Source organism: Pseudorasbora parva, chromosome 20 (assembly GCF_024679245.1).
Source record: "Pseudorasbora parva isolate DD20220531a chromosome 20, ASM2467924v1, whole genome shotgun sequence".
NCBI lineage: Eukaryota > Metazoa > Chordata > Actinopteri > Cypriniformes > Gobionidae > Pseudorasbora > Pseudorasbora parva.
Window position 1 is genome coordinate 13,975,196 of NC_090191.1, and position 13,183 is coordinate 13,988,378.

General features: G+C 41.2%; 1 protein-coding gene across 1 annotated transcript; it reads right to left on the reverse strand.

Moving 5' to 3' along the window:
• Positions 1 to 5,581: 5,581 nt before the first annotated feature.
• Positions 5,582 to 6,706, reverse strand: LOC137049081 (uncharacterized). Its single transcript, XM_067427468.1, has one exon. The coding sequence runs from the start codon at positions 6,704 to 6,706 to the stop codon at positions 5,582 to 5,584; it is 1,125 nt and encodes a 374-aa protein (XP_067283569.1).
• Positions 6,707 to 13,183: the final 6,477 nt, after the last annotated feature.

A 13,183-nucleotide genomic window follows, 5' to 3' on the forward strand; every position in this document is an offset into this window, starting at 1 on the left:
GTCTCTTACTTATGGTAAGAAAACGCTTAAACTGCATTCTTGCATGTGCCATGGGGCGTTGTTTAACTCACCTTTTGAATGCAGTTATACCTGTAATTGAGCGTTGTTGAACTCACCGCTGAATGTTGTTGCCTATGAATACACTAAACTAAACCTTTGCTTAACTTTGATATCAGACTGTGATGGTTCCAACTGGTCAAAAACGAGTTGGAGGGCCAAATAAAGATGATCTGGGGGCCGCCATTTGATTAGCCCTGGCAAAGATAAACTATTATAGCCTATTCCTTTTTATGTATTGTCGTCTCGACTAGGGATGCACCGAAATCAAAATTCTGGGTAATAATATATATACACACATACTTTGCTCACCTGATAACAGCAACGTCATACGCACATGACGACATGGAGGTTACCGTGGTGCGTAAAGCGAGTTACTCCTCCCGCTTCTCCTAGTTTTATTGAGATGTCTTATCCCGTGCGAATTGGCTTAATATTACAGACGTCCTGAGGTAAAATTACTCCCATGTCCCCATGTTAATCTAATCCCATCCGAATAGGGATTATGACTAATTTTTTACAACAGAACTATAATACTCTGAGACTCATTTTTAAAACACAGACTTATACCCTCTATGACCTTTTTTTTTTTTTTAAACACAGACTTCTGCTAGTGGCATGAATTTAAACATGGATTTAATGTCACTCATCTTCACCTCTGAGATGATGCTTTGTTTGGAGAGTACCCTTGGTTTGGGTAAGCTGGATGTAGGTGCATGCCAGGCTCCTCAGTTTGTTTCCTTGGTCCTCTCATGTCTACTTTAACTCTTGGCTCTGCATGTGATTTTCTGTAATGAAAAGTTTATGGACACTGATCAAACACAAGCTGTGACACTTCAAAATATGGAACCTGGTTGTACTGAAACAGCTTGGAACATGCCTGAAAGTCATCGAAATCTATACTCGTCATCTGTATGATTTCATATCGGTTGTTCCTGTTCACTTTCAGTAAAATGCGCAAGAAAGACAGTGGTAAATAGAATTCAGACACTGCCATTGCCTTTTCAATACGGCTGTGCATATTGTCTACCTCCTGCACTGCGGAGTGGCCTGGAGTAGAGTATTTCATTGTTAACTTTTTAATGAACTAATCCTTTAAGAATGCATATTTAGTAACAGCTTCTATTTGGGATTCCCTGTTGCTCCCCCCACTTTCCACTCAAGTGCCACCTGATCTGTGTTCCAGCTCATTAAGGTGTGAGTGGAGCAGTCTATCCGGTTGTTAAGGCTGACCTCACGCGGCAGCGCTTCCGGGTCCAAATGCTCTATCTTATACCACAAGAAAAACTACAAACGGTGCAAATATACACACACAATGTGGTGTGATACTACAAAAAAAGCTATAATCATAACCTTTTTCTCCATACCAAAATTCTAGATGGCCAGACAGTGATTCATCTTTTTTAAATCGTTAAAATATTAATGTATGTGACGCTGTGAGCACAGAGACTGTTGTGTAGACTGTAAGTATTTAAAATGTAAAACTTTTTTAAAGTTTGATGTTTAATATGAATAAATCGCGCTCATAAACGGGCGTCAATGGCATTCCTAAGTGAAACGAGTTGAGGCTTTCCTTACGTCACGACTTAACAAGCGGATAAGAACCCAAAGATGTCATTGCTCAGTTCCAGCATTTGTCACTTTCATTATGTAGCTTGTAGTGGTCAAGTGAATGCTAAAGTAGATATGTATGCTAATTTCTGTGTGATTATGGTAACTCTGTGTTTATAGTAGGGGTGTAACGATTCGATTCGACTGCAATAAAACAGTCACACTGATTTAAAATTTTGGCTAAAAAGTTTTCAAGTCATTGAATCGTTTCAGATCATATCGTTCTAAATGAACCAATATTGTCCTAAAATCTTATTGACAACCTCAAATTGTGATACGAATCGAATCGTTAAAACGAATCGTTACACCCCTAGTTTATAGTTACCATTAACTACTTGAAGTGTTAAAGTAACCTCATTGGTTTTCTTTTTCCGTGTAGTAGCCAATGTGGTCAGGCTCTCTTTTAAGTAAATTCACTCTTTAATTGGTTCTTTCTTGTGGAATCACTTGTAGGGTGGTGGATGCCATTTAATTTGAGTATGTATGTCTTCGCTTGTGTTTAAATGGAGAGGAAGGAATAATTGTTTGTCTTTTACTTAAGAATTGAAGTAAGAATTAGTAGGAATTTAATTTAAGTGGGCCGTTTCCCCTTCTAAAAGTCTTGTTTGTATCCTACTGATTATTTAAAATTAAACTTGTTATATCTTTTTACTTTACTGCCCCGAGATCATAACATTAGAAATAAAATAATTTGTTTTTATGCAAGGAATCATACTTTTCCATCACACCAAGAAGGAGGGCTTATCTGTAGGCTACTTTTTTTTGTGGAAACCTTTACTTCACTACATTCCAAAGCATGATATGTTTACTCCACTTCAATTTATAAATCCTATCATCTCAATTTCATAAAAAAAACATCATCCCTTATTATTTCAAACTAAATGAATTCCCACACAATACAACAGGATGAACTCAACTTTTCCATAAAGTTGTTCACAAATCACAATGAATGTTTATTCACAATCCATTGCAACTGCTCTCACGTCAACAACGCACTGATTCAATGATCCGGTCAAATATTAGGTTACCGTGATATTGCCAGAGCTTGAATGGTGCAAAAGTTTAAAATATAATAACTATTATTGCAAATAAAAATCTAATTTAGTTCATGACTCAGTTATTTGTGAAATAAATCTGCTGTAAAAATGTGTCAAGTTTACTGTACAGTAAGTACAGTTTGCAGATCAATAGGTAGGATACATATTAAATGTCTGCACTTATCTGTCTTATTAGTACTAGTGGATGACTAAAAAAATGCTTTCTAATTACATAACTTATTAACTGTTGTACTTTCACTCAAGGAATTTTTAAAATGAGTTCACCTACTTATTTTATTGGAGTTATATTTTAACTCCAGTAAAATTTGTTTTTACTATTTTATTTGGGTATTTGTAAGGTTAAAACGGACCAGATTAATTCTGACTCCGATCCGTTCAAGGGAAAATTATTATATATCCAGATACACAAGGGTCAATCCAGGTGGTTGACTACATGTATTGAATAATTAACTTTACTTTAATCTCACATACTACATTAAAATGACATATATATGCAAATATACACATGTACATATAATCTAATATTCAAGAATACGCTGGCCAGAACTCGCCTCTTTTTATTTCTTTTTTCTTCATGCCAGGCTCCAAACCGTTGGCGAGTCTGATAACGCAAAACATTTCTAATTTCAGCCTTGTTATTTATGGAAACATTACTTCCCTAATCATTCAAAGTTGATTCAAGTGAAGTAATTGTACTTGGTGACTGTACAATGTTGTTTAAAATAATAATAGACTCAGACAACTCGTTATGACTAAGCGCCATTGCCAAAAAGTGTTTGTGAGACACGCCAAATTAAATTGTTATTAAAGTTTCAATAGGTGAGGTTCCAAAGCCACCTGAGCATTCTCTTAATTTGAGAAAAAATTTAATTCCAGCCCTGCAGGTACTTGGACATAAACGTTATTGCACATTTACTCTTTATCTGTTGGAATGGAGGATAGAAATGTTCTGTATAATATTCCCCAAGGGGGTGACATATAACAAGTTAGATAGTGGAATCCCATTTAATGTTGCATCCTCACACTCAATCGATGTGAAATCAGGATCGTTTATGAACGATTCCAAAAGAAATCTTGACTGCGTAGCCAGCAAATACCTTGAAAAGCCTGGAACTGCTAGGCTGCTTGTCTTGAAAGGGTAACACAACACACTATACCACAACCTAGGTCTTTTCTTTGCCCATATGGATGTAATAAACATTCCTTCTCAATGGTGCTGTACTTGGTCTCTCTCTTTGAGAGCTTCTTACTCATGTACAGCACCGGCCATTCCTCTTCCTCTATGTCCTAAAACAGGACGGCACCTGGTGTTTTCTTTTTAGTGAGCCAGTCAAACACCAGGTGCCGTCCTGTTTTAGGACATAGAGGAAGAGGAATGGCCGGTGCTGTACATGAGTAAGAAGCTCTCAAAGAGAGAGACCAAGTACAGCACCATTGAGAAGGAATGTTTATTACATCCATATGGGCAAAGAATCACTTGAATCAACTTTGAGCTGGTGAGGTCTAATTCGGTACAAACCTTATATAATATCCTGCCATCCCCAGGAACTACCTCACCTCCTTTTTGGTCTTCGGTCGTGGCCAGGCTGCAATTGCTGCTGTTTTACTAATTTGGGGACTGCCTATCGGTGACACAAGTGCAAAGCCAATTATTACTATAGATGATTATATCATCCAAGTACGCAGCGTCAGTCAATACCTTTTAGTTAAATCCACTGTTTCACGAGTTCACACTTACATATAATTATATAGAGTAATATAAATGCGTATTTGGCGTGCTGTCCGGGGGGAGGGATTCGAGCTCGAACTTGGCCCGAACCCAGAGTACCCCCCCCTTCGTGTAAGTGGTTAGAACTAAAAGAGCAAAATGTGGAGAAGGGGTGGAGGAGGGATGCTGATAAACTGTCAACAGAATGGAGGTAAGACTGCTGTGTATATATATGTACCTCTCGTTGATTAGCTGAGTGCTATCCACCTGTGTCAATTATCTGAAAGCCCTCCTCCCGAATCTTTGTTAATTAACATCGTTTCACGAGTTCACACTTACATATAATTATATAGAGTAATATAAATGCGTATTTGGCGTGCTGTCCGGGGGGAGGGATTCGAGCTCGAACTTGGCCCGAACCCAGAGTACCCCCCAAAATGCTGAGAGCATAGGACAGCCGCCTGGCTAATTACCCCCCAAAAAGCTGAGCTTGGCGGGCTGGCATTCGGGAAAGGGCCCGGTTGCTTGACCAGGGGGCCCCTGATGTTAGTTTGGTGTGCGTAGGTGGTAGATTGTCTAAAAGAAGAAAAACGGGAAAAGAGAAATATGAGAGAAACAACAACAATAAAACATTTCCTTACTGCGTGGAAACTTTTCACTCTTTCACGCTACGTGGAAACTTTCCACTCTTTCACGCTACGTGGAAACTTTCCACTCTTTCACGCTACGTGGAAACTTTCCACTCTTTCACGCTACGTGGAAACTTTCCACTCTTTCACGCTACGTGAAAACTTTCCACTCTTTCACGTTACGTGGAAACTTTCCACTCTTTCACGCTGCGTGGAAACTTTCCACTCTTTCACGCTGCGTGGAAACTTTCCACTCTTTCACGCTGCGTGGAAACTTTCCACTTTTTCACGCTGCGTGGAAACTTTCCACTCTTTCACGCTGCGTGGAAACTTTCCACTCTCTTTTGTGCTGCGTCGAAACTTTCCATTCTTTCGTGCTGCGTGGAAACTTTCCACTCTCTTTTGTGCTGCGTGGGAACTTCCCGGTGACTCGCTGAAAAACATGAAAGAACAGCATGAGTGTTTGACTGGGAGATTAATTGCTTCATCCGCTGGGCCGGTGGGCGACACGGAGGGTTTTAGCTGATAAGGGTTTGGTGGGCTTTTTTGATGTGGAAACGGTTGGTCCTGATGTAACTTTGGAAAGCGTCTGAGGACCATCTCCCGAGATCTTGGATCTGCTGTTGGGAGAGGCCTTTTTGAGCTGCTGTGGTTGCAGCACCGATGCGGAATGAATGGCTTGAGAAGTTTTTTGCTGGGACACCTGACTGCTGGAGAACGGATTTTAGATGTTTTTGGAACCAAAAGCGTGTCACGGGTTTGTTTGATTCGTCTGTGAATTGAGGTTCCAGGGGAGATTTAGCTTGGGAATTTCTCCATTGGAGATAAGCCAGAACTGACTGGTATGGATGAATTGGTGATGAGAGATTAAAAATGTAGATAAAATGGCCTTTTTTGGTTTGGTCAGTCTTACTTCGCTTAATCAAATAGGAGATTGTTTCTCCATCTAGTACTGATAAGTCTGAGATGGTGGGATGGCTTTTGGGGTCAAATTTTGAAGTGATAGCGAGTTCTGAGCATCTGAGAAACCCAAAAAAGGCTAGGATAAACATGGCATCGAGTGTCCGGGCGGTATGGAGAGGTTGGTAGCCTGTGCGGAGGGTACGGATACATTTGTTGAGGATGTCTAGTGTTATGGGTTGTCTGGTGTCAGGACGGGTGGGCTGGGATTTTTGAATCCCTTTGATCAGGAGGGAGGTTTGTGAGTTATTTATCTCCTGAGAAGGAGCACCATACATCAGTTTGTGGAAAAACTGAATGCCGCTCAGGTAACCTTTAATAGACCCAACTTGGAGGCCTTTAATGGTATTGAGGTAGGAAATAAACGAGGTGATTGAAAGGAGAGTGAAATCGGGGAACGGTATGTTGTAGGAAATGTGGAATGCTCTGAAATTTCTCCAAGCGGTCACGTAGAATTGGAGGGTCCTAGGAGACACCGTTTGGTGGATGGCGTTGAGCGATGGGTTGAGGAGGGGTTTTAGCGGGTGGGTTAAGGGAATATTAGTTGCGAATAGTGAGGTACTGGAGTTGGGAATTTGTCCGCCTCTGGAGCCAGCGTCCTGAATTCCTGCAAGGATCTGTGCACGGATGTTTTGTGCCACTGGAGGCGGTTCCAAGGCGAGTGCGTTGGATGGCACGGGCATCGATGTTGCTGTGAATAGAGTGTGTTGTGATTTAGCCTGCAAGGAAGAGTTGGGATGGTTATACGCCGGCGGCAGCCTCCCGCTTTGATTACCCTCTGTGGCTTGGGAAAAAAAAGTTAGTCGGAGGAAAGGAAGGAAATGATGGTTGGTAGAGTGAAGTGTGCGCTTGAACTGCAAGCGGGGGCGTGCTCGCGCTTGTTTGCGCTACCGGAGCTGCGGGCCACTGGCTGTGGGCGGGGTTAAAACCTGCTGGATAGAATGTTTGGAAAGTTTGGGCCTGTGCCGCTAGCTGGTTTCGCCTAGCGGTAGCATCTGCTACAGGCGCTGGAGGCCACTGGAAAGGAAGAGTGTTATGAACTGTGGGAGCATAGACCTGAGAAGCTGTGGGAAGGCCGGCGTGCCCGGCTGCATACGGCGCTGCGGCAGCAGAAGCCGCGGTGAAGAGTTGAGTCGCGTCGGGCAGTGGGGGAGGCCCAGCTCCCGCGGGATAGCTGAATGCCTATTGTCGCGGCTCGCAGGGCAGAGCGAGCCGGATCTTGTGCGGGAATCCGATGGTGGTGTTTGCACTCTGCGGGCTCTGCTCCGCTTTTGGGCCGACTTGGGCTTAGGAGAGAGGTTAGTTTCTTGCAAAGACACATAAAGATTATACAGTTCTGCTTTGTTTAATTTTCGCGAAGCCTGTATGTCCGCGTTACCCAGCGCCTGCCTCAATCCTGCTACGGTCCACTTCCCGATAGGTGGGATTGTCGGGACGGCCGAGCGGTAGGAGGAGGCTGGGGAGGAGGATGGAAGTCTTGCTGGGGGTGCTGAAGATTTGCCTCGGCGTCTTGGCGGGCGCAAGCCTGATCGAGCAGGTGCGCGGCCGCGCGAAGAAGCCTGGGGCTCGATTCCAATGTCCAGCGGCAGCTGGATGTCACTGGTGCTATCCACCTGTGTCAATTATCTGAAAGCCCTCCTCCCGAATCTTTGTTAATTAACATCGTTGAATAAAATCTGGCCATACCCAGCCAATCAAACAACTCCTCAACCCTCGACATTGGATAAGCGTCAAATTTCAACACAGCATTCACCTTGCGATAATCGCCACAGTATTACCAAAACTTTTTTTTTCTTGTGTTCATGGAATCGATAGGGCTGGGTGCGCACAACAATGTCTGGCTCCTTCTCAATATGGTGCTGTATTAGGTTTGTTTGACCGGGTAATGTCAAGAACACATCAGGTAAATCTGCCTGCAACCTGGCCATATCAGTGAGCTGAGAGGGCGAGAAGTGGTCTCCTCCTGGGGCCAGAGCGACATTTGGTGCTCACTTCATGCCCGAGATCTTCCTCACTAGATACCAACATCACTGACTTCACCTCAGTCCATTTGTTTTAAGGAGATTAAGATGGTATATCAATCAATCAATCAATTTTATTTATATAGTGCTTTTACAATGACGATTGTTTCAAAGTAGCTTCACAGTGTTAAACAGGACACAATTTGATTTGGATAGTTTGATTTGGATAGTTTATAGAATTAAATATGACCTAATTAATCAATTTTATTTGTTTATTTATTTGAATAACTTGGATCTTAATTTTAGTGTCCCCAACTGAGCAAGCCAAGCCAAAGGCGACAGTGGCAAGGAACCAAAACTCCATCAGGGCATGATGGAGAAAAATAAACCTTGGGAGAAACCAGACTCAGTTGGGGTGGCAGTTCTGGCCTATTATTAAACAGTGTATCATTATTATTCTGGCAACCTTGCTGGTCATAAATCATATTAGATAGGAATATTCAAAATTTTGGGTATCGCGCAAGAGATGGGTTTATTTAGGATGGCGCACCGATTACACAAGAATGTGAATACTAAAGATCGAAGTTAATGCGCCGGAGGCGAGTTTATTGAGGATGATGTGCCGGTGAGGCAAATTCAGAGGAGACACCAGATATCTGATGTGCCCCGTTCCTATCCATTCTTACCACCATAATTGAGCTTTGCTCTGACCCTGAAGTTCTGCCTGCATGTGAGGAAAGTTCTGAAGGTCATGGTGTTGCAGCCAACTTGAAAGCAGTTGAAGCTTGCTTTTAAATGTGTCCACTGAACTGATCATGTTAATTACATGTTTGTTTTTACCCTGCAGCTCTAAATTAAAATCATTCAGCAGGCCAGTGAGATCAGTCAGGATCGCTAAATCCAGTAGCCACTGGTAGTCCTCTAGCCGTGTAACAGTGCCACGGGATAATTGCACATCCTTAATGATCTCAACTTTTATTCTTAAAGTCACATAATACATGCGTCTAGAGCCTTTCACAGCTTCTTTCACAACTTCGCTGTCCTTGAAAGACTTCTGGTGTTTTGCAAGAACGTGACTGACGCAATAAGATGCTATAGTTGCAGCCTTACCCTTCGTGTTTGGCCTTGTAAAAATGGACTGCTGTGCTGCTAACTGCCCCTTCAACTCCCGGACTTTTCGAGTGCATAGAGCTGATTTAGCCGGGTAATCTGCATGAAAATGAATGAAAATGATATGTTTTCATTTTTTTGGCTTCTGTCATAGTTGTGTTTTGCGTTGCTGAAGTCACAGCTCTTTTAAAGGACAACTCCGGCGAATTTTTAAGTTTATCTTGATCGTTATATCTTTGTGAGTACAGTCTATAGAAGAAAAAAACGAACCGGATTGGTACTTGCAACACAGTTATTACAGTTAATGCCCAGAGCCCCCCCTCAGCTAAAACGGCAACTTTGGGGGCATACAGGTAAAGGGTGTCTTTTGTGCCTCTTAACAGACACAGAATGCAATTAAAATGTCTGTCCAACATGAACAGGTCCCTTACATGACAACAAGATGCATTTAGCCACTTAGCCATTGTTTAAATTCACCTGTTTTAGGCGGCTAGCTGTGTCTCGCGCTGAAGTCCTGCGGTAGACGGAAAAACAGTCCAATGGGGAAGAGCGTCGTGTGTATGAAGAGGCTCTGCTCATCGGCTCGACAGTTCTCAGTATTGAACGTGTCCGAGAGAAAGTTTTCGATTCTGTACTGCTGATCCTGAGGACCGCTGCTCGTTCAGTTACTCGTGCATGCTCAGTATCAGTGGCTTGTGAGTTCATCAGATCTCTCCGCAAAACATCTTCAGACGTTCAGTTACAACATATAATTCAAGACATTCGTTTATTTATATTTGGAGGGACTATCACTCATGTCAGAAAGTGAGCAACTAAAGTAACTTGTGCGATCAGCGCTGCTTTGAGACGCGAACCGTTTAGAACGATTCAGTCCGATTTGGTGAACTGGTTTGCCTGGTTCACTAAAAAGAACTGGTTCAAAAGAACGATTCATTCATGACCGGACATCACTAGATTTTTTTTTTTTTTTTTTTTTGATTCTTTATTTATTAGACATTTTACATTTTAACTATTTACAACAGAGCCCAAAATACACCCACGATCACAAGACGTAAAAATAAGACTTGAAATTATTAACATGGATCCATTTAGAAAGATTAGTATACCATGTGACACAAATAAAAGGAAGGAAAGCAAATAAGCAAAATATACATACCTACATACACACACTTACAGATAAAGGTACATCTCAAGATTTTCAAAAGATGAGGAGATATTTTAGTCGACCAGGGTACACCATAAGCTTTTAACGAAGATCTCAATCTTAAATAGAGAAAAAAGGAAGATCCCGGGAGAGAAAAGTCATCTTTTAGAATCTGGAAGGACTTAAGCCCACTATCATTGTACAGATCTTTTAGGGTATGAATACCACACTCAGCCCAGCAATTAGAAACAAATGGTTTGTTACCTGTGCGGAGATTACTATTATGCCAAATCGGGGTGGAATCACTATAAGAATCTAATGCTCCCATGATCTTTTCTGCCGCTTTCCAGGATTTAAGAGAATGACATATGATTGGACCAAACTTTTCCAAAACTTTCTTAGATATACCAGTAAAAAGTAAATCCTGAAGACGTAATGGTTGAATAATATTATTTTCTAAAGCCCGCCATGGCACGGGGGAATCGGCCTCAATCCAAGCCCTAAGCGATCTCATTTGGTACGCCAAATAATAGGACCAGAAATCTGGTAGCGATAAGCCACCATGAGGTTTCAACCTTTGCATAGATTTGAGACGAATTCTAGGCCGTTTATTATTCCATAAGAATTTTGTTACTGCTGTATTAAGCTCTTTAAAGAAACCCAAAGGTGGTGCCAGAGGTAATGTTGAAAATAAAAAACTTAGCCTCGGAAGTATATTCATCTTAATAGTGGCCATCCTGCCATGAAGAGCCAAACAGAGTGGAGACCAGCACAAGAGATTGCTCTTAATCTTATCAAGAAGAGACTGATAGTTCCATTTAGAAATGCGAGATAAAGAAGAAAAAATTCTAATCCCCAGATAATTAAACTGATCGCAGACTGGAATAATAGTGGGTAAAGCCTGAACCTCTGCTTTAGCAGCTAAATTAAGGGGCAAATGTATGGATTTGCTCCAGTTAATTTTATAACCAGACATTTTACCAAATGTATCAAAGAGTTGTAGGCATTCATTAACCGAATTTGTTATGTTTGACAAAAACAACAGAATGTCGTCAGCATAAAGTGAGATTTTATGAGACGTACTCATACAGTTTATAGGGACTATCGCAGAACATTGTCTAATTGCTTGAGCCAAAGGCTCTAATGATAAATTAAATAGTAAGGGTGACAGGGGACATCCTTGACGAGTACCCCTGCCAAGACAGAAGGAAGTTGAAATATGAGAACCAGTAAGTACTCTGGCTGAACATTCAAAATAGATAGTTTTGACCGCTTGTAAGAAAAAGGGGCCAAACCCAAAATGCTCCAGAACCGACCATAAGAAATTCCACTCAATTCTGTCGAAAGCTTTCTCTGCATCCAGAGAAAGGACTGGAGAGGAAGCTGTATAGGAGTCTGCTTGCTGAACGATATGAAGAAGCCTACGCACATTGTCAGCAGCAAATCTCCCCTGTAAAAAGCCTGACTGATCATAACTGATCAAGTCTCCTACACACTGATTCAATCTTAAAACCAAGACTTTTGCCATCAACTTTGAATCTGTGGACAGAAGGCTAATTGGCCTGTAGCTAGAGCATTCCAGGGAATCTTTCCCCTTTTTCAACAAAAGAGTAATTAAAGCTGTATTCTGGTCCCTGTGCAGGGCACCTTTTTCTAAAGCAAAATTAAAGGAATTAAGTAATAAAGGAGCCACTATGTCCCATAATATCTTCAATAGCTCTAGGGGAATCCCATCTAATCCTGGGGCTTTATTATGACTCATTGAATCCAGGGCAGATTTTAATTCCTCGATTGTCAGAGGACTATCTAGTGTATCCCGTTGAGAATCATTTAATTTGGGAAGATTTAAATGCTTAAGAAATATGTCAATATGTGTTGGGTCAGTATTGAACTCAGAGGTATACAAACTTTGATAATAAGATTCAAATACTTTATTTACATCCTTAGGCTGAGTGTATATCAACCCATCATGCCTTACAGCAGAAATGCTGGCCTTAGATTCACCTTCCTTCAGTCTCAAAGCCAATAGCTTAGAGGGGCGTTCTCCATAAAAATAATAAGATTGTCTAGTACGATGTATGATAAATTCAGCTCTATGCAAATATATAGATTTTAATTCTGATTTAAGAGCATTCACTTCTTTTATTTTGATCTCACAAAATGTATCTTTTAGCTCCTTCTCTAGTAAACTAATTTGTTTTTCTAATTCGAATTTACGTCTCTCTCTACATTTTTGACTAAAGGATGAAAAACTTATACATTTACCCCTAATAAAGCATTTAGTGGTTTCCCACAATACTTGAGGGTTACAGGCTGAACCACTGTTAATTTCCAAAAACTCTTTTAAAGACCTGCGCAATTCAGCCACAAATGTACTGTCCTGTAACAAGGAAGTATTAAATCTCCAGCGATTGCGTCTGGGGCCCAACGATACAGGGATTAAAGTAGTAATTATTGGGGAATGATCAGACAAAAGAAGTGGCAGAATATCAATTTTACTAATATAAGGAATAAGAGAGGGGGACATAAATAGATAGTCAATTCTTGAAAAGCTTTTATGACGAGCTGAAAAAAATGTGTAATCCCTAGCACCATCGTTTTGCAAACGCCAAACATCACATAAATTAGAGTGTTGCAAAAATGACTTGAAACAACCAGAAATTATTGAATCGGCCTTAGAGACATGAGATCTATCTAGCTCAGGATCTAGCACAGCATTGAAATCGCCCCCTACCACCACGACACAGTCCTCAAAATTCACCAATAAACGCAATACTTCTTGAAAAAATAAAGGATCACCATCGTTGGGTGCATATACCGACACAAAGGCGTATTTGGTATTATTTAAAGAGCCAACAGCATACGTGATTCGGCCTTCTGTATCTCCACCAGAACGTATAACTGAAAAATCCGTTTGACGCTTAGACAGTATCAACACCCCTTTC